The following is a 26,864-nucleotide window of genomic DNA, read 5'->3' as shown; positions in this document are numbered from 1 at the left end:
ACCAAGATACTCTCATGGAATGTGTCCAAATGAGGTTTATTTTTCAACATAGCCCTGCTTGCAGTCCACACGCTTCTTCCATTGGTATTGCAATGCTTGGATCCTATTGATGAAGAAGCTTTCATCTTGTTGATCAAAAAATGTCATCAACTGCTGGTATGATGTCATCATCACTGCGCTACTGGTTTTCAGCCAAGAAGTGATGACAGTTAGATGGAGCCAAATCAGGAGAATAGGGGGTGGTATGTACAATCAACCAGTTCAAAGTCATAGTCATTGCATAGCAGTCATTGAAATGAAGGACTTGTGTGCTGGAGCAAGGCTCCTTCTGTCAGTTTTCCTGAGTGTTTGGGTTGGTCTTGATAGCTTTTTGTATCTACCTCAGCAAATTGGTGGTGTACTCTCCATTGATCATGTGAGCCCACCCTCTTATTACTCAGCCTAATTTGTGTCTACCATGGTAATTTCTAATTAAAATAGTTGCAAAATGAAAAACAAACCTATTTACTAGTAAGTTAAGTATCCAGTGGATAAAACCATCTCACACCAAAAGTTAGTCACACAATACATTGCTATACAGGAGGACACATTGAGAAGTCTTGGCTCTAATATTATGGAGCAGGAAACCTAGAAATAATTCAAGAATGAGATAGTTAGATAATATCCATAGTCTCGACTGGTTATGCTTGGAAAGTCTAATGATAGTTGATTCTGATAGGATCCTATGGAGGACTCTATCCCCACAATCCTCCTAGGAATAATGGAAAGAAGTTGGATGGGTATTATGTAAAACTATTGCATAACAAAAGCTTTGCTGAATAAAATGGCTAACTGGGCATTTTGAAGCATGCAGCATATGTAACGTAACTGTTTAACTTTAACTCATTTTGTAAGTTAATTCATTTTCCATTTCCACAAAATAAAGTAGTGCAGCTTTTGGTGTGCTTTTGAGATGTCAGATGACATTTTTATCTCTTAATTTAGCCTTAAAAACACACATTCACCCACTTAATAATAATGATAATTACTTTTTAAATATTTTAAAATTCTTCTGTGTTGCCCTCAGGTACGTGATATTAACATTAGTATAATTAGGTGGGTGGTCTGGGCTCTGCAGCATTGGAAGACAGCCTGACTTGGAGAAGAATAAGTGAGAACATAAACCCTCACTGCCTGTGAGTGCCCTTAAAGAGGTGTAGGTTAAGGGTGTTAACTCCCAACAGTAAATTAGAGCGATCCTGTTCATTCTGAAGAGAACATGAAGATACAATGAGTGTCTGAATCTGTCATCCCTCAGCCATGAGAATGGAAATAAGTATTTGTAAAATTTTATATTTGAATATCTAACATATAAAGGCAGTGCCCCAGCATAGCCACAGTCTAATGAGAGAAACAAGTAAAAGATCAAATTATACCAAATATTTGCAAAACACATGATTTTACTTTGATTCTGAATAATAAAAACTTCCCTTCCAGTCAGTGTGCAGCAGTTGGAACCCATGAACATTGGTTCCAACATGCATAACCTAACCTCACATCACTTCACTTCATCTTGCACAAAGCCATACTCATTTCCTAATGTGCAACAGTCTAACCAGAATACTGAGCCACTCTTATATATATATATATATATATATATATATATATATATATATATATATATATATATATATATATATATATATATATATATATATATCTTTATATATATATATATATATATATATTGTGCTGTATAGAAACTGAATAATTATGCATACAGAATTATAATAAATTAACAAAGATATTTTTATTGATAGAAACTTCAAAAGAAATAACTTAAAATAAATGTCCTCATTAGTTGACATTGAACATAGAAAAACTGTGGTAACTGTCAAGTAGTTTTATATTGTACCCTCATCTACTCTCTACTCTTACCCATTTTTCATCACTGGTTGTAATTTCTCAGAAATACAAAAATGTATGATTTTGCCTGTGATTATCAGTTATGCCAAGGAAAAAAAAAAGTCTCTTGAAGCAAACTCACAAATAGGTTCTTATTTCAATACAGTGTAATGTCTTTGTAGAACATGACATTTACCTATAATTATATTTCTTTATTGCTCACTGAACTTTGATATATTGTACTGTCAGAAGTTTAAGGTAGTGGATGGGCAGTCATTTGAGCTTTGGATAAGTCGTCATCGTCATCATTTAACATCCATTTTCCATGCTGGCATGAGTTGGATGGTTTGACCAAAGTTGGCAAGCCGCAGAGCTGGACCAGGTTCCAGTCTGACTTGAGTTGGTTTCTGTGGCTGGATGCCCTTCCTAATACCAACCACTTTACAGAGTGTGCTGCTTGCTTTTTGTGACCCAGCATAGGTGCATTTTATGTGTCCTAACATGGGTTCTTTTTACATGGTGCCAGCATGTAATACCTTGCAGTATTTGTTTTGACTCTCTCTGCTCCGAGTTCAACTTCTACCAAAGTTAACTTCACTTTCCATCCTTTCGGAAAGTACCAGCACAGAGAGATGGATTGACAAAATTGAGTGATGATAACAGGCCTCACAGCAGCTGTTTTGGTTCCTTGTATTTGGAGTTTATATATTGTCTCCTATCACTCTCCTTTTCATGGTTAGAAAAGACATCTTTCAGGACCCAACTAGCAGTTGAGGCTGCCAATGTCAAGTGAACTAACAGGCTGATTGGAGCTACTCCCTGGTCACATCTATATGATGAGTGGATTCTACACTCAAGCAGCATAAACACTAGGTGAGAAAAACTGTTGGAAGCCTGATTTCAGTTTATAAAAAAAAAAAAATCTATAATTCCATTGACATCTAGGATTAACTTGAGTACTTGACTGTACTTTATCTATTCAGGAGAAAGTTGAACTTGGAATGTAAAGTGCTGTTACTAAATACTGTAAAGCATTTTATCCAACTGTCTAACTTTTGTCACCATTATCACGTTTCTATAGTAGTCTCATTAAAAGTATGGTATTTATAGTTCTACATTTTTGTTAGGTTCTATCCAGCCTAAAGCTATCAGGTTTATCTGACACATTAACTACGAACACATACTAAATCCTATCCATTACAATATTTTCAACATCTTAATAACTATTTCTAAATTTTCTCTAGCTTTCAGATCATGTTCTTACTTGCTTTATTTACTATCACAGGTGATTTCTTACTGGGAGTGGTTATAATAATAATAATAATGAAATTATTGTGTATAGGGCTCAGGTGCACTACAACTCATGGAAGGTGCATGTACAGTACATTGAATTATGTACAAAAGTCAGGAAAGTGAACAGTGTATGAGTCATGATATACACTTGTGCATGTGTTTGGAGTGGGGGATATCAGGTGTAGTGTGGGCAAATTTTAGGAAGCATGGAGGTTTTAAAGGATGCAATGTCTCAGCAACTAACACCTGATGCAGGTGGTTTGTTCCATGCTTCAGCTACTCTGAGTGTGAAAAAATGTTTCCGAAAGTCATGGGAGCTGTGCTGTTTTCTGACTTTGTAGGCATGCCAACATGTGTTAGACACTTGGAGCTCAAGAAGGTGCTCAAGGTGGTTATTGGCATGATGGTTAATAATTTTGTGGGTGTTTACCAAATCAGTTGCCAGACGTCAGAGTTTCAATGTATCTATGCCCAGGGATGCAAGGTGCTCAGAGTATGGTAGATGCCTGATGGAGAGTATTCACTTGGTTGCACGTCTCTGAACAGTTTCCAGGAGGTGAATGTCCTGAGCAAGATAGGGGTTCCAGGCTGTTGGTGCAAATTCCAAGTGTGTACCATAGCCATGTACAACCTTAAATAGATAGCTGGAGAGTGGGTGACAAAGGTCTTGCTGAGTGATGCCAAGACACCCTTGGCCATGAAAATTTTAGAGATGTGCTTTGTCCAGCACAAATCGCTGTTGATAGTAATGTCTAGGTCACGTTCACAAGAAGACTTCATTATTAGTGTTGTGGAGAGAGTATGTGGACACCGGCTTTTTCCTCCCAAAATGCATGGTGGTACACTTGTCCACAGCCAGCTTGCGTTGCCAGTCCATGATCCATTATTGCATTGTGTCCTGGTCTGATTGCAGGAAAGATCTATATTGTTCAGGGTCTGTCCTTTTTATCTCAAGGTACATCTGCATATTTCATCACTGATGTCATCTGCATATTTCAGCACTGTAACATTCTTTAAGTTGGCATTTATGTCATAAATGTATGCAACAAACAAAAGGGGACCAAGAACATATCCCTGTGGTATGCCAGATGACATCTCATAGGGTGAAGAATGCTGTCCTAGAACATTTCGGCTGAGAATGAAGGATTCCAACCAGTTAAAAAGATCATCTTTCACACCCATTGCAGAGAGTTTTGCCATAAGTCACTTGTGTGACACAAAATTAAATTCTTTAGCAAAGTCAAGGTAAACAACATTCACCCATGAGCCACCATCAGCGACCTAGGTGATGTCTTCAAGAAACTCGATAAGTTGATCACAGCAGCTAGAGTTAGGGATAAATCTGAATTGTGATGGCCAGATAAGGCTGTGAGAATTCCAGAAGTTCCAGGGTGTTTCTCTGACACTGGATTCCATTAGTTTGGCAATGCAGCTATTAAGACTAATTGGATGATAGTTGACAGGTGACGTGCGGTCACCCTTTTTGAACAGAGGAATGATACACTGGCAGTTTTCCACTGCTCCGGAGTAGCACCATTGTTAAGACAGAACTGAAAGAATTGTGAAAGCTGGTGCAGAAGAAAGTGTCCACCACATTTGAGAAGCAGGTAACACAATCAAGACCCGAAGAAGCATAGTTTCGTTTATTCTTAAGGCGACATTGCAGCATTGCAGTTGTGAATTCCATAGTTGTTCTCTTCCTCATTGATATCATTTTCTCTACTTTCTTAGCAATGTCTCATGATAGCATACCTTCTTTTCTTTTTATTCTTACTGAAAACAAGTGTACTTCTGTTTATTTTGGGCTTCTTTCATTGATGCCATCATGATTGGTCTAACACAGTCTTATCACCCCAGTGAACAGCAGAAAATCTTCTGTTTGCTTCTCTTCTAGCTAAATAAATTTGACACCCACCTCTATGCATAAACTAAGAATAGATTTCTCCATCACATTTCCCACTCTTACCAGCTCTAATGTGTTGCAATAGTTTATATTTTAGGATCTGCTCTTTACAATGGCATTTCTCTAGTTGTGTTCCTTCATCATACATCTATTCTCAGCTTAAACTCATTGTCTATAAATGTATATTCACACATTCAGATTGCCAACAAAGTTTGTTATAAATTTGTCACAATTTCAGAAACATGAATTTCTAGCCATTATTCTTGGACGCCACTATAGTTTCCATGCACACCAATGTTTCCATTACAACTGTTAAACATCTTCCAACATCAATGATAATCCAGTGATCTACTTTTGAGTTAGTTCTCACCCAGGCCTCTTGTCTTTCTTACCTTTTTCCTATCCTTTGTATGACTTTCATTAATATAATTTTTATCACCATTATCAGCAGTTTAAAAACTGTTTTATTGTTTGTCCATATTTCAACTAACATTGAATTTATTTTTATCAAATGATCCCAATTTCAGAATTAAGCCTGTATTTGTTCATCCCTTTCCTATTCTAGTTGTGATAAATATTTGACCCAACATTAAGCAATAAGTTAAAAGGAATTCTTTTTATTTGCATTTGAACATACTTTGCACAACTTACTACTATAGCCACAAATTTCTGAAAGTATTTGTTTTAGCGCCTTCACATCATTTTATGTCTATTTATCATTCTGATATATATATACATATTTTCTATTGGATTTTGTTTCTTGCATAACTTATTCACTTTCCTTATCTGTGGTTTGTCCAGCATATTGACCTGTTGAATAGGTAAAATTTTGATAAAATATCTTGACTTCATAGTTTCAATAGATTGTGAGATATCAAAGCAGACACTCAAGCAGCTAATCCAGCTGATAAACTTGACACAAAAAAAAATCCAATTTATGGGATGATCTGGTATGGTTACACTGGATGTCAATCTTTTGGGAAGGTTTATTTATTAAAATACATCTGAGAAATTCATCAATATAGTTTGAGTCACTGAATTTCTTATGTACATTTTAATAAAGAAGTTAAGTTTCTTCATATATCTCTGAGTTCACTCTTTAGAGTGGCTGCAAGTTTGGTCAGTAATTAAGCATTTTAGCATATTTTTTGGAATAATTGTCTTAGATACCTATTTGTAAAAGAAATAAGAGCAAGGTCAAAGTTTGACTAGTGTGAGAAGACATAAACTACAAAGGGTTATATGACATAAGGCATAGCTGTGTGGTTAACAAGTTTGGTTCACAACTACTGTGTGACACCTTGGGCAAGTACCTTCTACTACAGCCTTAGGTTGACCATTACTTTGTGACTGAAATTTGATAGACAGAAAGCTGTACAGTCTCTCTCTCTCTTTCTCTCTCTCTCTCTCTCTCTCTCCCTCTCTCTCTCTCTCTCTCTCTCTTATATATATATGTATATATATATATGTATATATATATATATATATATATCTGGTGTAGCCATCCGGTTGCACCAGTCCTCAGTCAAATCGTCCAACCCATACTAGCATGGAAAGCGGACGTTAAATGATGATGATGATATATATATATATATATATATAAAATACACACACACACACACACACACACACACACACACACACACACACACATATATCTGTGTATATATATATTGTATGTGTATGTATGTACCACTCTGTCCCACGTAAAAGAAAAAGTTCAGCAGCTTGGCAGTTAAACATGCAAAGTAGTGGAATAAATACCTTGTAGACAAAGTAAGGACAGCCAACTGTGAAATACTGCCTCAGGTCTTATTCAAGTCATGCCAACATGGAAAAAAAAAAAACAGATGTAAAGTTGATGGTGATGATGATTCAAAATCAGACATTTTTCTCATTCTGTGTGATTGTTCATATATGCAATAATTAGTATGTGGAGTAGCAAAGTTGGAGTATTTAAAGTATGATGCTAGACCCGTCTCACTATACAAACAGTCTCTGAATGGTGTAGCACAGGGATATCTGTTATTATGCAACTCAGTTATGTGTTAACTTAGTCTATAACTAAATAAACATTAGGCTTTGCTAGTTTGTTCCAAATTTCCTCTTTGTTTAGCTTTCTCTTTTATGATTCAGTATTTTTTGTTTACTCTGTTTCCTTTGACTTCTGTGAGACATTCTAGGTTCTTTTGAATTGTGTGTATATGAGTGTATTTTTATTCGTTTGTTGTAAGTTTCAGTGTATTGGCTCTCAGCTAACCAAGCTTAACATCTGTTTCAATTTCTAGTTAAAACAATATTGCTTATTTAACAGTGGCACAAACGTAACAGTTCCTAATTACCTTTCTCTTCTAAAGCTGGAGTATCAGCCATGCCTATCTGAGAAATTACAGTCTGCATATTCTAAATAGCTAGCTCATTATTTTAATGTAGGTATAGACTCTTAATAATTCTTGTTGGGAGATAAGTTCTTGATTAAACTGTCTTTGTTTTATTTTATAAACCAAATTAAGGTTGATTATAGATGGGAGTCAGTTTTGTTTTTCCCTAGTCAAATATCTATTATTGATGTTGGCACTACGTCGCTTACGATGTCGAGGGTTCCAGTTGATCCGATCAACGGAACAGCCTGCTCGTGAAATTAACGTGCAAGTGGCTGAGCACTCCACAGACATGTGTACCCTTAACGTAGTTCTCGGGGATATTCAGCGTGACACAGTGTGACAAGGCCGACCCTTTGAATTACAGGCACAACAGAAACAGGAAGAAAGAGTGAGAGAAAGTTGTGGTGAAAGAGTACAGCAGGGTTCGCCACCAACCCCTGCCGAAGCCTCGTGGAGCTTCAGGTGTTTTCGCTCAATAAACACTCACAATGCCCGGTCTGGGAATTGAAACCGCGATCCTATGACCGCGAGTCCGCTGTCCTAACCACTGGGCCATTGCGCCTCCACCTATTATTAATAAGGAAAAAGAAAAATGCAAATAATGTTTGTTTGGAACTCCTCATTTAACATCCACTTTCCCATGCTTGCTTCGGTTAGACAGTTTATTTGAAACAAAGTTTCTATGCTTGGATATCCTTCTTGTTGCCAGCCCTTATCTATTTCCAAGCAAGGTAATATTTCCCTATGGCCAGACATATTCTCACAGAATATTGGAAATGAATGACCTGGCTTATATGACATTGATACTCATTTACAACTATCATGTGATGTCAAGACGAGGAGACACAAACACACATGCACTCACACACTCATTTTTTCCATACACATACACATGGTGGGCTTCTTTCAGTTTCCTTCTACCAAATCCACTTGAAAGATTATGGTTGACCCAGGGATTTAGTATAAGACACTTGCCTAGGGTGCTAATTTTTCTACATGGCTGTGATAAATTTTACATAGTGTGCCCTTGCGTCCAGGCTCATCCCCTGCAACCCTCTCCAGCTGAGCATCCCTAATCTTGCCACATAGCACCCATTACACTCTGTAAAGTGGTTGGCTTTAGCAAGGGCATTCAGACATGAAACCTGAGCAGCCCTTCAGCTGATCAGCTTCTGTCAAACTGTCCAGCCCATGCCAGCATGGAAAGCGGACGTTAAATGATGATGATGATGCAAGTAGCTTTTGGATTGAAAAAAAGAATATTATAACTGCTGGCAACCTTTTGCAAGCAAGTTTTGGATTTGACAATAGTCAAACACTTTACATTCTAGACTTTGTGCTTCTTTATGTGACAAAATTCCCAACTACAAAGATGTAACAAGCAGACACTGAAAATACATTTACATAGATTTTCAAATTGTAAAATGTTTCTTAATGAAACTTATTTATCTTGGGTTACTCAATTGGTACTGGTGCCACATAAAAGTTTACTGGTGCTGGCACCATGTTAAAGGCACCTATGCCAATGTCGCATAAAGAGCACCTGTGCCGGTGTCACGTAAAGAGCACTTATGCTGGTGTCGCGTAAAGAGCACCCGTGCCAGTGTAGCGTAAAAAGCACCCACGTTGGTGTCGCGTAAAAGGCACCCACATTGGTGTCGCATAAAAGGCACCTATGCCGGTGTCACATAAAAGGCACCTATGCCGGTGTCACATAAAAGGCACCTATGCCGGTGTCGTGTAAAAGGCATCTGCTCCAGTATCGCAGAAAAGGTACCTGTGCTGGCACCATGTAAAGTGCATCCACTACACTCTGCAAAATTGTTGGCATCGGGAAGGGCATCCAACCTTAGAGACAACTGGAGCCTGGTCCAGTTTGCTAGCTCCTGTCAAACCATCCAACCCATGCCAACATAGAAAATGGGTATTAAATGATGATAACAATGATGGCTCTTTCATGAGAAAAATATTCACTGGTTATTGACTCCAGATATTATCAAAAAAAAATAGAAATACCCATTGAAAAAAAAGTGAATATGCACACATACATAGATATAAATATTTTTATGTGAGTTTACAAGAAACTTTTACGTAGTTACTTGACCTGTTAGAAACGGCTGCCAAATTTTTCTCTAATCAAACTCCACTGTCAGGACATTTTGAATAAAGAAAAGAGATGGTTATATTAAGAATGGGGAGACAACATTTTATGTTATGGTGTTGTATGCTTTTTTAAAATTTGCACATATTTCTGCTAGATTCCTTTAAGTGTTCAACTGTAGATGTTTGTTATATACAAATATTCAATGTCTATGTGTACACTGCATTAGTGAAAAGTTAAATGTATGAGTTTTAATGAGTTAATTGTGTAGATATTGGTGTGTGGCCAGCTACGACTTGGTTCTGACTGTAGCACTTCAGTTGCTGTGACGCGAAATGTATAAATGTGGTAACAGTATCTGTCAAATTGAGATTATTATTTTAAAGCAATTTTAAGAATAACAACCGGACATTTTCTCATAAAGCGTCTCTTGAGATTAGTATTGAATTCATAATAACATTTGTACTAGTTGGATTTTTTGTCGTTAGACAAAACTTAAAGTTCCTGCCTACTCAAATTTTATAATAAATGTGTTTACATTAATTGTCTGTTTTTACTTTGAAGAGAATAAATTAAAACAACTAAATTTTGGGTAAAAACAAAGGAAGATCAAGTAGTTGGTGCTATCACATTGGTTGTTGTTTAGCCCCAGGCTAGCCCCGACTGAGCAGACCTATGACAAAAGCTATTTCAGCTTTGGACAGTGTTTTTTTTGTTTTCTTTGGACAGTGTTTATTTAGGACTGCATTATCTTTTTTTCTTTTAAACTATGGTGTGATTCAAAGGATATTTTGTTGCTGTCTTTAGCATATTAAATGATTATTTAAAGCATCCCTTGTTAGCTTATTTATCAAGCTGGTTAATTGGATAAATAATTATTCTTTGTGTGGGATGTTGATATAACATGTAAAGTAAAATATGTTAACTCTATAGCTTTCTGTAGTAGCAAAAGACTGATGGAATCAATTTCAAAAAATTTCTTTAAATAGCTCTAAACATTAATGGCAATGCTCTTTTATTTTAAAATATATGCACCACTATACTAGTGTACTGGTTGAGATAGGAAAACATGTCAGCAGTATTAAAAAAAGAAAAAGTAAAAGGCAAACAAATGTTCACTCCTATCTACAGTCTTCAGGCATAGATTAAAAATAACTTTTTTTTTTTTTTAATTAGTCTTACATTCTGACTTCTAAATGATATGTGAACAAATAACTACACTATAACTTTGTTCATGCCAGTGCTATAATAATCTAAGACTTCAATGCAGTTGAAACAGCTTTACATAAAACATTTAGTCTAATTTAGTGATTCACAAACATTCTAGCTGCAACTAAATAAGAGAGCTAAAAAAGCATGTATTCTGAAATGTCTATGAGAAAGGAGAACCAGCATTGCAATGAAATATTAGTATTCATACTACCAGTGGTTTTTATTAAACTATCTTTTTATATAAAAAATATATTAGCAAATAAAAAACATTTAATAGACAACTCAACACTAGTCATAAATTTCCTGTGTATTGGGAGGTTATTGTCTAATGAAGGACTTAACTACTGGTTCAGTCTACTTGTAAATTTGTTTCTAACATTTCCTACATTCACCTATGAATTCTCTCATTGGTGTTGTTTATCTTGTAAAGAAAGGACTGAGTTGTCCTAGATACACCTACATGAACCTGAAGATTTCAACAGTGACCTAATTAGTAATGACAGGGCAAATCTAGTAGTATTCTATTTAGACTACTTACCAATGGTGTACTGATGGAATGTCTTGGGCAAAAATAACAAAACAACAAACTATATAATTATGTTGTGTAGAAGAAACTAAAATCCATATCTATCTCAGATTTCTCTTTCTTTCACTTCATGATTTTAATGGCTGTATTTACTGACATTGATGATTTCTCACTGGTAATGGTGTCCTCTTTCTCAGCAATACCTCTTAATGATAATTTCATGCCGTTTTTTTTCTTTTTCTTTTCACCCTTATTGAAAACTAGTGTAGTTTTAGTAATTGTGGACTCCTCTTCCCTTGGTGTCATCCCGTATGATTTGGCTCACTAATAAGCATTAGAAAATTTGCCGGCTTCTCTTCTGGCTTAAGTAAAATTTATATTTTAGACTAAGTATAGACACCTTCATATCTTTGTTTTCCTACTCCAACCAGCTCTAGTAGATTATCTATTTTCTCTCCATGTTTCACCAATAAAATAAGATTGTAAGTAGATATTGTAAATCATCATCATTTAACATCCGTTTTCCATGCTGGCATGGGTTGGACGGTTTGACTGAGGTCTACAGAGCTAGCGGCTGCACTGGGTTCTAATCTGATCTGGCAATATTTCTATAGCTGGATTCCCTTCCTAATATCAACCTCTCTGAGAGTGTAGTGGGTGCTTTTTATGTGCCACCGGCACAGGAGCCAGTCAGGCGAGCCTGGCATCAATCACGTTTGGATAGTGCTTTTTATATGCTACTGGCACAGGAGCCAGTCAGGGGGTACTGGCATTGGCCATGTTCAGATGGTGCTTTTTACATGCCACTGGCATGGAAGCCAGTCAGGGGACACTGACATTGACCATGTTTGGATGATGCATTTTATGTTCCACCGGAACAGGAGCCAGCCAGGGGGTACTGGCCATAGCTACGATTTTGGTTTTACTTGACTCAACAGGTCATCTCAAGCATATCATATCACCTGACACAGTTAGGGTACCTGGGGAACTTTAATGGGATTCCATTCCATTGCAAGCAACTGCACTACACTCTTGGTCTCCCACCCATGTTTTTCCTGCAGATGTTCAGACTAAATCATTGGTTGCAACAGTCTTAATAATCTGATACAGTTTACAAAAGTCATGTAATAATTCTCTGGCATTTATATCCTAAAATTATTGTTTATTGGTTTCAAAATTATATTGACCCAGAAAAGTGTCATATCTAAAGGCGGTGCTCCAGCATGGCCGCAGTCAAAATGACTGAAACAAGTAAAAGAGTAAAAGAGAGAGAGTATGTGATAATTATGATCTAAGTATTCTGAGGTTATTTAAGCATTTAAAGTATTGCATATCAAGAAGATGTTACTAGGCTAGATTAACAATTGTTAAAAGCATATGACTAATAAAAAGCACATTAAAAAATGAAACAAAGAACAAGCCTTTTGTATCAACTTTAGTGGAAATACAAATCTGGTCCAGATTGTAGAAATAAATGGGGGGAAAAAATTATGAAATGGTACATTTAATGTCATATAATACATCTACTTCAGTAGGGATTTTTTGTACTAAAAAATAAATGGAATTTCAAATTTTATTGCTGATGAAGTAGCAGTTTGAACACAGGAAACACTCCGGTGTTTCCAAGATAGCCAAGTTGGACTTAAAATAATGATTTCAAATTTTGGCATGAGGTCAGCAATTTTGGAGGAGGAGATAAGTTGATTACATCAACCCAGTGTTCAACTAGTACTTACTTTATCGACCCTGAAAGAATGAAAGGTAAAATCAGCCTCAGAGGAATTTGATCTCAGAACATGAAGATGGATGAAATGCTGCTAATAATTTTATCTGAGGTGATAACGATTTAATTTTAGTTAATTTGAGATTAAATTGTAAACATAGAATAACCCATAAAATAATTGAGAATGATAGAAAGAAACACCAACACTGTAATACTGTTTGATTCCATTGTGTAATAAGCTTTAATTTGTGCTAGTTTCAGGTGTTTGATTAATAACTCGTCTACAAAGTCCTTATTTTCTATTCTGTCAAAAATATCTGCATGAATAGAGTAATTGTATCACAGGAACAGTTAAACTTTGAAATAGAAATGTGATCTATATTAGTAAGAGAGTTTCTTTTTATTGATAGTTAAGAGAAACTTAAGGCAGCAAGCTGGCAAAAATCATCCGCACACCATTTGTCAACAAACGGAATATATTTTCCGTGACAAAACACAGTGAGTTGCTTGTTCCCCAGTTTGAAAGAGCCTTGAGTACCGCCTGACTGGCCTTCGTGCTGGTGGCACGTAAAAAGCACCCACTACACTCTCTGAGTGGTTGGTGTTAGGAAGGGCGTCCAGCTGTAGAAACTCTGCCAAATCAGATTGTAGCCTGGTGTAGCCATCTGGTTTCACCAGTCCTCAGTCAAATCGTCCAACCCATGCTAGCATGGAAAGCGGAGTTAAACGACGATGATGATGATGATGATGATGATCCATCATTTAGTGCTACCAGTTACCATATGGTGACTGGAAAAGCACAAGAGAGTCAATCTCTTCAATCAGCTCATAGTGCCACCTGCCTAGTGTCTGTGACTGAAGAGGAGATAACTACTCCGAAATGCTAGCATCTCCAGTCTGCGTAGGTGGCACTGTGAGCCAATCTAGGTGTATACACATCATTTGTCAACCAACTGGATATACTTTCCCTGACAAAATGCAGCGAGTAGCTTGTTCCCCAGTTCGAACACTCTGTAAGCATATTCGGACTGATAATAATATTACAATTTTACTTATCACTGCTTAGTGCTCCACCTCTGAAATGTCTAATGGTATTTCATCTGTACTAACATCCTGACTTGAAATGTCATCCTTTTGGGGCTGATAAAATAAGTACCAGTTGAGCATTGGGGCCAATGTAATCAACTTAACTACTCCTGGGTAAGCGTATAAAAAATGCATTCCTCTACCAATCCATTGTTGATTCAGTGTGGCAGAGTAGGCTCATGAAACCAATATGATCTCGAGCTCAAATTCACAGTCTCCACATCAGACTGTGGTTGGTGGAAGGAACATGCTGAGGCCTTTGTCCTGCAGTGGACTGAACATAGGTAGTCCAGTCCAAACCTGACCTATATTCACAGTACTTCATTTGTAACAAAGGATTGTCCCCCTCTATTGTCACTTATATTTGTTACATATGCAAAACCACTGAGGGAGCCTCTATGCAATCATACAGGAAATTGAGTCATATACATTAGTTGCCTTCTACACTGACATTTATGGTATAGTGGAGAAGACAATGTGTGTTGCATTTTAAAATCCAAGCTGTATAGACTAGTGATGTTTTGTTTATTCGGACTCCCAATATGTGATTTTAATAATATTGTTTAGTTATGAATATTTGTAATTTCTATTGTATGCTGTAGATCTCTTTGATAGTCCATACAATAATTATTGTGAGGAATGTATTAAACAATGCAAGTCTCATTTTATTTGTTAACATTAACAAAATATTTGAAGTAATGAAAGAAATGAAAATCATTCAAATTGCTTTTGAAAATTGTCACCTGTTCATGAAAGCTGTGCAGTAATTCTTCACAACCAGATCGTATTAATAGTATTGTATTGTTATTAATGTTATCAAGATGTGTGATATGAATCTAACTCCAACTTAAGTTGATGTATACCATGAGTTTAATTACTCATTTGTGCTATAAAGGCTGAGAATAGATTCAGTTCTTTCTCAAAATTCCCCAGATCAAACATTGTCATATGATGAATCAAATGGAAACCAGCAAGATGTTAGAGATAGTTATAACTCTTGCTCTTAAGAAAATTTATATTTTTGGGCAGAATATTAGAAATAAATGACACTGCTGCTATGACAGTGACACTCATTCATCTACAGCTATCACTTGATGTCAAAAGAAGGCAACATGAACATACACAATCTACTTAAAGACATACATGACAGTTTCTGCCTACCTAATTCATTCACAAGGTTTTTGCTTGACCCAGGACTACAGTAGAAGACATTTGCCCAAGGTGCCACGTAATGAGACAACCTGAAACCACATGGTTGGGAAGCAAATTTCTCAACCACCCATCCATTCCTGTGCTTATATCATCATCATTTAACATCTACATTTCATGCTAGCATGGGTTGGACTCCTCTGTAATATGAGAGAGCGATAGAGAGAAAAAGAGTGCAGCAGACTTGATTCCATTACCAAACTAGTATTTTATTTATCGACCTTAAATGGATGAAAGGCAAAGTTGACTTCAATCTAAAGGGTTTTTAACCTAATATTCACAGCTATTATTTATGGCTTTGCTTCAACATCCTTTCCAGAACAAAATTATTTCACATGCTCTTGAAGTTTATAAATTCTAACATTTTGATTTAATTTATGAAAATTTTGTTTTTATTTATATCTATTTATCTCTTAAAATACTGATGGTATGGATTGAAAAATGTAATTTTTTTATTTATCAATTTTTAATGCTTTCTTTTCATCAGAGATTCTTTGAAAAGACAGATGTGTCAAAAGATGGTCAAGTTAACTTTGCTGAGTTTGTCCAATATGTTGCTGAACATGAGAAGAAACTGCGGCTGTTTTTCCGTAACATCGATACAAATCAAGATGGTAAGTGCTTAGTTATTCTTTTTGTTCTACACGATTTCTTGACTTTTGTTCAACTATCTCTTCTTCAGGAGCTCTGCAATGAGAAACAGCCATTTCTGTAGTTCTTGTTTAGCCCTAAGTTAATCAAACAGGCTTATGATCAAAAGTATTCCACCAAGACCATCCTAACTTTTTAGGGGTATATGGAGCAACATATGATCTAATGTGTCATTTTTTTTTTATTAAGATGATAGGTTGTGATTCAAGGGAGATAGATTTAACTGCTATTTTAGTAGGTGAAGAGGCTGCATAGCCTCCCTTATTGGCTTATCTCTGAAGAAATTATTTCTAAAAATTGAATATGGTCAGATGAAATCATTAATGAATATTTACATGTATTTAAATAATGTTTGGAACATTTTATTGATCTAGACCTCAAATCATTCCGTAATCTTAATATATATATATATATATATATATATATGATTTAGTACCAAATTGTAAATGAAAATTGTTGTAAAACATTAATTTATCGTGGTTTGTCCCAAACTGTTACTTCATCCCATTAAGCCATTTTATTATAATAATTTTGTGGAATATTCTCCAAACCCTCCACTACAAACTGACATTTTGAGTAAAATTATCAGATATTTTGTTTTCCATACATAGACATAAGCCTTAGGTTTATAAGCCAGAGGTACAAAAGATTTGAATGTTTATGCATATCTCAGATTTAGATTTGAATCTATAGTAGTTTCAGGTATCTCAGGTATCATCACACCATGTTGCTTTTAGACAACAAAATAACAGGTAGCTAACAAAAAGTTAGCTCTTTATGTCATTTAACATTAGGAAGGTATATTGACATCAAATAATGATGAAAATTACGAGCAGAATTAATTTCATTGAAGTTAAAATACCTATTTTATCACTTTCTGTTAGCAAAATGTAGTACTTAGAAATAGAGAGTGGTAGATGGAATTGATGCATTCATGTTCCAGGTTCAATCCCACTGCTTCGTACATTAAGCTAGTGTCTTTTACTATAGTCTTATGAGTGAAACTTGGTTGATAAAAACTAGCAGTCTTTTGTGTATGTGTATGTATACTATGTCAGGTCACTCTTAGTGCCAATAGTAATATGTAACCAAGTACAACCTGTTACATAATCAGGCTGTTGAGAACTAAACCTGCAACCCTGCCAAGCAGGCAAAAAGGGTGGTTTTCGTTGGATACCCTACAGCAGTGCTTCTCAAAATATCTGATGTGGCATACCGGCAGTCCCCCCCCCCCCCCAATGTGCCAGGTACCGGTAATATTTCTTAGTAATATTAATTTGTACCAGAAACAATATATAAAATGAATATAATAAAAGTTGTCAACTTTTTTATCTTATGTTTTTTGTAAACAAATAATACAATATTACATAAGCATTTTATAATGTTTCTTTCTTTTCTGGAAACTTGCTGTGGACCGGTGTCAGTCCGCAAACCACCACTTTGAGTAGCACTGCCCTACAAGATGAAAGACAAAACCTGCCAAAGAACATATGAACTTAACAGCCATCTAACAGCTGGGAGTGAGAGACCCCCTAATCTTTGTTTCAGCATCTATCTAGGAAAAAGAAAACTCTGTAACATGTAATTTTGCATTCAACAGCAATATTGAATGTGTTTTAGTTTTCTTAAGTGATAGAGTATATTTCTTATCTTTTCTTATATTTCACTTTGAATACTTCATGACTCTCTTTTTTATTTTTCTTCACATTTTAAGTAAAAATCTATGTTATTATTACATATTTTCTGACCGATATAGTAATATATTTGTGACAAACCAACATCACTTTACTGACCAGCTCAAGTTAGCAGCCTTACCTCTCGACAAACTGCTTATTATCTTTAAAGAACTAATGTATTGAGTTCTGACTCTGGATAATGGGCAATACCATCTCAAAAATAGGTGTTTTACTTGCTATATCCTGCTCCAGCAAATTTGAGCTTGTTTATCCAACATTGTGTAGTTGATGTCATAATAAAGTTTAACATTGCTGATAAGCTGTATTGTTTGCTTTCTAGCTTTATCTAAGAGAAAATATTTATATAAATCCCTGTCTATCAAGTCAAAGTTGCTGAAAGTAACTGGAATTGGAATGTAGGTGTAACTACAGAAGACCAAAAACGACTTTTTGACAGTACCTAGTTGGTATGCACAAGAACTGGATATATAGTGAAATTATGCTGCATAGATATGCTCAATCTGTTTGTATTGGAAAAATAAATCCTGTTGTCACTTAGTACAGTTTTATATTCAATGAAAGGGTCGATTTTAGAGGTAAAAGAATCATCAGTTGATTGTTTGTGGGTGAAATGTTTATTGTTACTATCATTTTTTGTGGTATTTTCCTGACCTGGAATACACGATATATGGAATTAAATAAGTTTTAGTTTGTGAATTGTATCCAGAGTGATCGTTTCTTGTTGCAACTACGGTGAAACAACCTTCCTCAAATATTAGAAAGTAATTAGTTTAATTTATTAAAAATGAAAATGTTGAGGTATTTTTTTCCCCCAACACCCAACTATACTTGTAGGGGAGAGAATTGCATTTATCTCCCTTATTTTGAATGGCACGAATTACTGGCAGTCGTGAGCGTCCGTTGAGCAACCGTTTCAACAACGTTTCATGAGTACGAAGTGGTTTTATCGTAGTTTTCTATTTCTTTTTATTTGATGATTGATAATGTCCTATAAAAATTGCATTAGACGTCACAACTTCACTCTATATATTTAAAAGCTAATTAAGAAATTGTTACTTTTATTATTGTACGAAGTTAATAATCGAAAGTATTTTAATGGAATATGTATATTCTGTTTGATTATCACTTGAAGGTAATTTTTTCTTAGAATTTATATTTTTTTCTTTTTGTATAAATTGTTTAGTTTCGGGTCGTGATCATCTTTTTTAAGGATACCTTAAAATATATAATCTAACGTGTACTATTTTTACCAGGTCAAATGAGCATGTACAGGCTCTACATTTATCTTCATGTGCTATGCTTACAGACATCAGTAACCATGGATTTCCAACCCGTTCTGTCCATTACACGGCGAAGGTAAAGAATACGTACATCTGGTGGTTAGGCTTAGCAGGTTATTGAGGCCATCAAGAATCTTGTCTACAGTGGTTTCTTTCAGTTTCTTGGCTATTACCAAGTTTTCAGGCTTTGTGTTCTCATGCAATGTCCATTGAATTTAACCTGTAGTCTCGAAGCTTTCAGATGTTTTCGCAGAGGAATAATTATGCGAACTGTTGAATCCAGGTATATAGACAGGACAAAACACCACCAACAACAATATTCATTATGCAGGCAACACAGTCCTCATAGTAACAGAAACAAACATTAGTTAATACTTCTATGAAGAAGGTGAAAAGATAGGTCTGGATCTTAACAAAAACAACCATAAAATAGCACCAGTTTGCAATATAAGAATTAATAGAAAAATTTTGGAACACAGTTTTGTTTATATTTTGTATCTTCCAGGATGAATGTAATTTATTTTAATTAGAACCTTACTTTTTCAAAACTTTATATTTTTTCACTTAGGATATGAAAATATCGATTCCTTTGTATTTTTATATCAAATTTTTTGATAACTAATTTTCCACTTACAAAAATCTTTTTTTTTTATGGCAGGTACGGCAAATGAAGTTTCAATACTCTACATTTCTGATTTTGTATTTATACATATATATATATATATATGTACTATTTCGTTTTCTTCCTTTTTAAAAAAAAAAATTATTTAATACATCTTTATTTCCCTACTTATTTTTCCATTTTTAAGGAGCCATTGATGTGTCAGAAATCATCACATCCTTCAAAAATTTGGGATTACATGTGGATCAAGCCGAGGCTGAAAAGCTCCTGCAAAGGTTAGAATATTTAAAGCTATACAGTGATGGTAGTTATTCTTATGATGACTATTCCAACAGTTTCTTTGCATCAGTGTTGTTATTTATTTCAGTTGAAACTCACTGGATGCCTAAAACCATTGTCTTATATACTTCTTTGCTTTCTATATATATTGCCATCTTTACAATATTAGATAGGTCAAATTCTAGTTTAATTTCAAAACAAAACTTGGTTTATCATCTTCAGTATTTCATTTCTAAGTTCAGATCTTGCAAAGGCCAACTTTACCTTTTATCCTTCAGTAGTCTGTGATTAAAAAAAAAAAAAAAAAAAAAATTTTTTCAAGTATCTGGGTTAATTTAATCAACTTTGTCTTTCCTCAATATTTACTTTTTTGGTGGGTTGTGATTGTTAGTTAATGAAGCTTCATGTATGATAGTGAAGAGAATGTGGTTTCATTGTATAAATTTTTAGCTTTATATTCATAATTCTTTTTTTGCTTTTCTCTTGTATACAGTTAAATATAAAGCATCTAACTTCAAAAGAAAAAGTCCAATGTCTGTTTGGTGTTCAGATGTATCTTTTTTCCTGTATTTGCAATATGTTGGCTGGTCCTTCAAGCATAGATATTTGCAGGCATTGTTGTGGCTTTTTTTTTTTTTTTTTTTTTTAGATACTAATCCCTTCAACTTTCAAAGTGATTCTTGTCTTTAGATGAGTTAATTGAGGCATGTAACTGATAATGGAGGGCGTGGGCTAAGATTACGCGCCCTCCATTATCAGTTAAAGTTTAGACAGTGTCACGTGACAACTTGCTGTGGCAGCTTGCTGGAGCCTAGCAGCAGGTATAAAAAGGGGAATTTGACAAGACAGTCAGTCGGACGCTGACACGTTGATGCTGCATCGAAGAAGCCAGGAAATAGAAGAAAGAAGACATGCACCCAACACCAGAGCTGAAGACACCTCCGAAAGTGGGGGGTGGGGGTGCCACGTCAAAACGGTAGAGGAGTAGGGGCCGAAACCGCACGTGGTTCCTCCTGATGATGTCTTGAGCTAACTGGATCCTATAAAGGAGCTGTTGTGGTAGCAGACTACGAAACATGGTTGAAATTCCTCCATTCCTATCTTAGTCAGTGGATATCACACCTTCAGTTATCTTCAAGCTGTTTTTCAGTTACCATTAGTTGTTATTTAGCTCCCGATCAGCCCTAATTGAGCAGATCTACAACCGATGATGTTCCAGCCATAACAAGGGTTTTTTTTTTTTTGACATTGTGTATTTATGATGACATTATCAAATATGTCTTTCCTTTTTTTTTTTTTTTTTTTTTTTTTTAAAGATGGTCATGTATGATTTGAAGGCAATTTGACTTTATTTTCCACAGCTCAAGTAACATAAATGCTTTCTTGTTGGGTTGTAGGTTATTTATTATTGTTTCTGTTTAGTCTGTTGATTATGTGATGCCCAAAGTCTGCTGTTATCATTTGACTTTTCGTGGATTAAAGTTAGGACAAGGTTATCTGCAGGATCTGGTTCACCACTTTGGATTTGTTTGTGACAGCTCCATAGACAACTATCTTATTTGTTCCCATCTTCTTTATTGAAGAAAAGTTCCAATTACATTCATTTGTCCCATTGTGTTACTAGAATTTGACCATAATTATTTTGTAATTTATAATATATTTTTTCAGAAACCAAAGGTCAAAGTATATATTTTGCTGGCATTTTTATGTTGTTAAAAAAGAAATGTAGAAGTGGTTGAAAACATGACATACTAATATGTTTATATTTCTTTTCTTTTTCTGAAACTTTTTTTTTTTTTGGATTTTAACCTTTGAGCTATTATTCAATCACTGTAGCAGTATATTATTGAGTTGATTAATCTAAACACTTAAGTTTTAGGTTACCAAATAGTTTCTCTAAACTTCTGAAAAGGTTGCATGAAGATTGTTCTATTTTCTGAGTTTTATTGTTAAGATGACTGCATCAGAACGATATATGTGATTAGAATATAACTGATGCTCTTGTTTGTTGCCCAATTTTAAACCATGTGAGTGTACCTTTTCTTCCAGAAATGAGACTTTTGATGCATCTTATATATCACCATTGTGCTGGGGGTAAGGTCATGGCTTGTCAGCAATCTGCATGGAAATGTAGGTAAACTAAGATAGATCGAGTGGTGTTTATGTGAAAAACCCTGGAATTAGATCCTTAGATAGCTTCTGTTAAGCTATTTGTGTTTGTGGTTTTGTGAATAGCTATTTACTCAGTTGTGTTGTCTTTTAGACTATTCTTTACCATCACATTTTAGGTGTGTATTAAAGTTATAAACTTTGTGAAATTGACTAAATTAATAATACTACTTTCAAATTAACACGAGATCTTTTTTAATAAATATAATTTATAATACTTACATATTTGGTGAGCTGTTTTACCTAATAACCTCCTTTAAGAACTTAATTTTGTTTGATCTCTAGTTTCCATTCCTTTTGTTCCTTTTTACTATATTTCAAATAGTTAAATATTTACAGCATGATAGTTGGGTAGTCATTGAAGTGACTTTTGATTTTATTTTTAGGTTTTTTTCATTTGAATCTGACTCTGTATTTTTTTAGATTCTTTATGCTAGATGTCTTATTTTCATAAATGTTCTCAAGATTATGTGAAGTAAAATTTCTCATATTTAGAAAAATATAATTTTCAGCAGGTCTGTTTCTTTTTTGACTCAAGTTGGTACCTATGGCTACTATCACTTTATTTTGAACATCAGTTAATTAATTCATAATACAGTTATTTAAATTTAATTAATATAGATAATTTTTTTAAAGTGGACTGATACTAGCATTCCTGTAAATACTTAGTTACACTTTTTTTCTTGTCTTGTAAGATTTAAATTTATAATGGAGATATATGTATGTATATATATATATATATATATATATGTATGTAAATTCAATAATAGGACGAATTCTTTTACAAGAATTTATCAAGTAGCTAGCATGAAAAAAAACCTCATAAGGGAAAAAATCCATCATTTATTCCCGAAATATATATTTTTATTTATATAAGGGCATTACTATATAATAATGCCTCACACTATGAGGAACTCTAAGATCAGACTACCATAAAAAACACATTTTTACCGAACGCGAGGAAATGCAACTCTCAAAGCCAACCCCTTAAAAACAGACTGAATTATAGATCATGATTCCTCGCGTTCGGTAAAAATGTGTTTTTTATGGTAGTCTGACCTTAGAGTCCCTCATAGCGTGAGGCATTATTATATAGTAATGCCCTTATATAAATAAATGAAATATATATATATATATATATATATATGATACAATAAATAATTTTCTTGACTACTAACCTTTAGTGATGAAATTTTGTTTAAATATTTACATCAGGACCACATTTTGATTAGTTTGATTGCTAAACATTATCCAGGTCTATTGCAGAGTACCAGTTTGGATTCAAGGTGTATCATCTTATACAAGGGTCAGCTGAAAAGTTCATAGGCTGACCAAAATACTCTCGTGGAATGTGACAAATGAGGTTTATTTTTCAACATAGTCCCACTTGTGGTCCACATGCTTCTTCTCTCAGTGTTGCAGTTCTTGGATCTCATTGGTGAAGAAACTTTCATCACTGCAATACTGGTTTCCAGCCAAGTAATTTTTCATGTTGGTGAATAGATGAGAGTCAGATATGGCCAAATCAGGAGAATTGGGAGGGTGAACAATCAGTTCAAAGCCACTGTCATGCACAGAACCCATTGAAAGCAAGGACTTGTTTTACTGGAGCATTGACCTGATGAAACAAGACCCCTTTTGTCAGTTTTCCTGGACGTATGGTCTTTATAGATTTTTGTAATTGCCTCCATTGATGGTGTGGCCCTTTTGAAGATAGTTAATAAACACAGTGCCTCTTGTTTCTCAAAAAATTGAGGCCATCATCTTCCCTGCAGATGAAAGGCCGTTGACCTTCTTTGGAGCAGGTGAGGAAGGGTGTTTCCACAGCATGGATTGTCTCTGGATCAAAGTGATGAAGCCAACATTCATCCTAGGTTTGGAAACCACCTGGATCTGCCTGAAGCAATGCAGGATTTTCCCGTGATGTGATCAGCCTGGTGCACTTTTGATCAAGTGTCAGATGACGTGTCATCCACTGTGCAGAAACCTTCATCATGTCAACTTCATTGTGCAGAGTATTCTCAACTCTCACAGGTTGTGCTAAGAGCATTGGCTATTTGATTTATAGTCAGTCGCCTGTCAACTGTCACCATGTTGTGAACACGGATGTTTTCCTTGGTGGTGGTAGTTGCAGGACATCAAGATGTTGAGTCATATTCAAGACTCTCTCTGCCCTTTTTAAATTCGGATTCCCATTTTTGCACTTTTAATAAAGCTGGAGTGTCCTCCCCTAATGTAGCCTAATGTCAACATGAATATCCTTGGGAGCCAAACCCTCTCTGTTTGCAGGTATTTAATGACCAGACAGTACCAAATTTTGTGGATCTTTGAAGAGAAGTTGCTACTAGTTACTTTTGAAATCTTCCTTGAATAATCAGATGTGAGCTTATCTGAAAAGAAACAATTCAGTTATTAATAAGGTTGAAATTAATGCTTGTAAGATTTTACAGCTCTAGCATCACTCCTTCATAATCAGCCTATGAACTTTTCAGTTCCCCCTTGTACATAGAGAAATGAGTTAAGAATGCATTTCTGTATAACAAATATCAGACCCATTATGTAAGACCTACAACCAATCTAAAGCATAGGGGTTAAAGCAAAATCTACTGTTTGTCTACCTTACTGCATGAATCTGTCTGAGAAAATTCAGAGCTTCTGAAATACACATAAAGGCGTCAGAACTGTTTAGAAGTAACATCACACTTTGTAGATTCTTCAGCAAAGTCAAACTTATTGAGAAATGTTAAGAACATAACTGCATCTATGCCATCATTATCATTATTATCACCATTGTTAAGGCAGTGAGCTAGCTGAATCATTAACATGTCAGACAAAATGCTTGACTGCTTTTTTTTCTGGTTTTACATTCTAAGTTTAAATTCCACCAAAGTTGACCTTGCCTTTTATCCCTTTGGAGTTGATAAAATGAAGTACTAGTTGCACATTTGGTTTGGTGCAATCAACTACCTCCACTCCACAAAAATCAAAGAAATTCAGGCTTTCTATAGGAAAAAATTATCATCATTGTTATTTAATGCATACCTTTCTATGCTGGTATAGGTTAGACAGGTCATCATGGTTCAAGTCAGTTCTTTTGAGTTGTTCCATCTCAGATGAATTACAGTAATTGTATATGCATCAATGGCCTCAGAGATCAAAATGTAGTATAGACAATGCTTCGTTGTCAAAGATGAGGTTCATAGTCTGAAAAATAAACTTAATAGCAAATTCTAGACATTTAGACACAAGATATCGTTTTTATTTAGCCCCTCATCAGTCCTATTGACTTATGATCAAAGATTTATCAGCTTAGTCAACCCTATCTCTTTTTCAGGCCTAGTTTATCTTGGACTGTACTATCTCATTTTACAAAATGACTATGTAGGGTTTCCTTCTTTGGTTCAAAATAATATTTTCCATCTATTTGTGGAGGCTGGAAGTTAAATGTTGGGAATGGTTACGGTCATTTGAATTAAGCTTGGTATATTACTGATATTCATTTGTACACTGGAGTGATGAAAGGCAAAATTGATCACAATGAAAAATTCAATTTCAGAATGTACCATAAGGCATTTCATTGTTTCTGTTGACTCCACATGTTGAAGGTATTGAAAAAGTACGTGATTACATTATTCATTGGGCTGAAAAATGAAATGAAAGTATTAAGATAACATATTAGGTAATGAAGTGTGTAGAAACTTGCTAATGCTTATAAAGAGATGGAGAACTGATATAGTATAGAGGATAGTTGAGAGTTCTTAATGACCAAATCTTACTGGTATTGAAACTGAAACAGTGGCTTGACTAAGCACTGAGCAACAGAATATATAGGATAACAGCTAAAACTATTAAAGCTAAGCTAGTAACTTAAAATGAGTGAAAGAAAGAGGGAACTTGATCTCATTTTGGCACAGTAAAGTTGGCAAATCACCAGTGTTTTATGTGAAGAGGATAATAGTTGTAATGTATTGAATTGTGAAACAGAGAGAAATGTTATAACTGGTAAGAATTTACTTACGATCAATAATATTGATATATGTACATCTCACTATGACAGATTGTAAAACACATAAGAATGGGATAGGTAGCCTACTCCAAAAAGGACCAAGAGAAAAGGCAACAGTAGTAATTAAATATGAAATTACGAAGATTAAGGAATTACTTTGTTGCAGGGGCCACAAAAATCCTGCATCAGGGACGTGACCTTGTTTGGTATGTAGGAAAACAGTAAATTAGAATGCAGTTCAGTATGCATGAAGAGCACTGGTATTTTTTAAACTTTTGCAATGAAGTAGCTAACAGTGTGAATTGTTATTTGTTATAGAGGGTTATAGAACAAATGGGCATTCATTGGACCCCATGACCATTATCTTCATGAAATTTTGATGGAGTGTTTTAAATCACTTTAAGACAGTAAGCTTGTATTATAGAACTAGTAAGCAGTCACAAGTAGGTTTGTCTCAAAAGAGTTAAGCAAATGCCTTCTTTGACAACAAAAAAAAAAATGTATTTCTCATTTTGAGATATTTGATGGATTTGCAATGTTTTAAGATAATTAAGGTGGTCAGCTGGCAGAATTGTTAGCACACTGGGCAAAATGCTTAGTGGCATTTCATCTGTCTTCACATTCTGCTAAGGTTGAATTTGCCTTTATCCTTTCGGGGTAGGTAAAATAAATACCAGTTAAACACTGGGTCGATGTAATTGACTTCGCCACTTCCCCAAATTTGCTGGCTTTGTGTTAAAATTTGAACTGAGGTATTTCGGATTGCAAGACAGTGTGTGAGAGAAAATTGTGATGTCACAGGAGAGAAATGTGTTCGCATGGATGACGGTGCACCTGCT

The 26,864-nt window shown here is 35.0% G+C and overlaps 1 protein-coding gene across 1 annotated transcript in view; it reads left to right on the top strand.

The window, feature by feature from the left end:
- The window catches only part of LOC106882438 (mitochondrial adenyl nucleotide antiporter SLC25A25), an 88,219-nt gene that overhangs the window by 4,797 nt on the left and 56,558 nt on the right, over nt 1-26,864 (top strand). Inside the window, exons 2-3 of the mRNA XM_014933119.3 lie at nt 15,809-15,935; nt 19,759-19,846. Of these exons, the coding sequence (XP_014788605.1) occupies nt 15,809-15,935; nt 19,759-19,846 (215 nt within the window). The remainder of the gene's footprint in view (nt 1-15,808; nt 15,936-19,758; nt 19,847-26,864) is intronic.

This window comes from Octopus bimaculoides, chromosome 2, assembly GCF_046866305.1.
Source record: "Octopus bimaculoides isolate indiv1 chromosome 2, ASM4686630v1, whole genome shotgun sequence".
NCBI classification, from domain to species: domain Eukaryota; kingdom Metazoa; phylum Mollusca; class Cephalopoda; order Octopoda; family Octopodidae; genus Octopus; species Octopus bimaculoides.
Note: the sequence above shows the minus strand (reverse complement) of the source record. Positions and strands in the feature narration are given on the sequence as shown.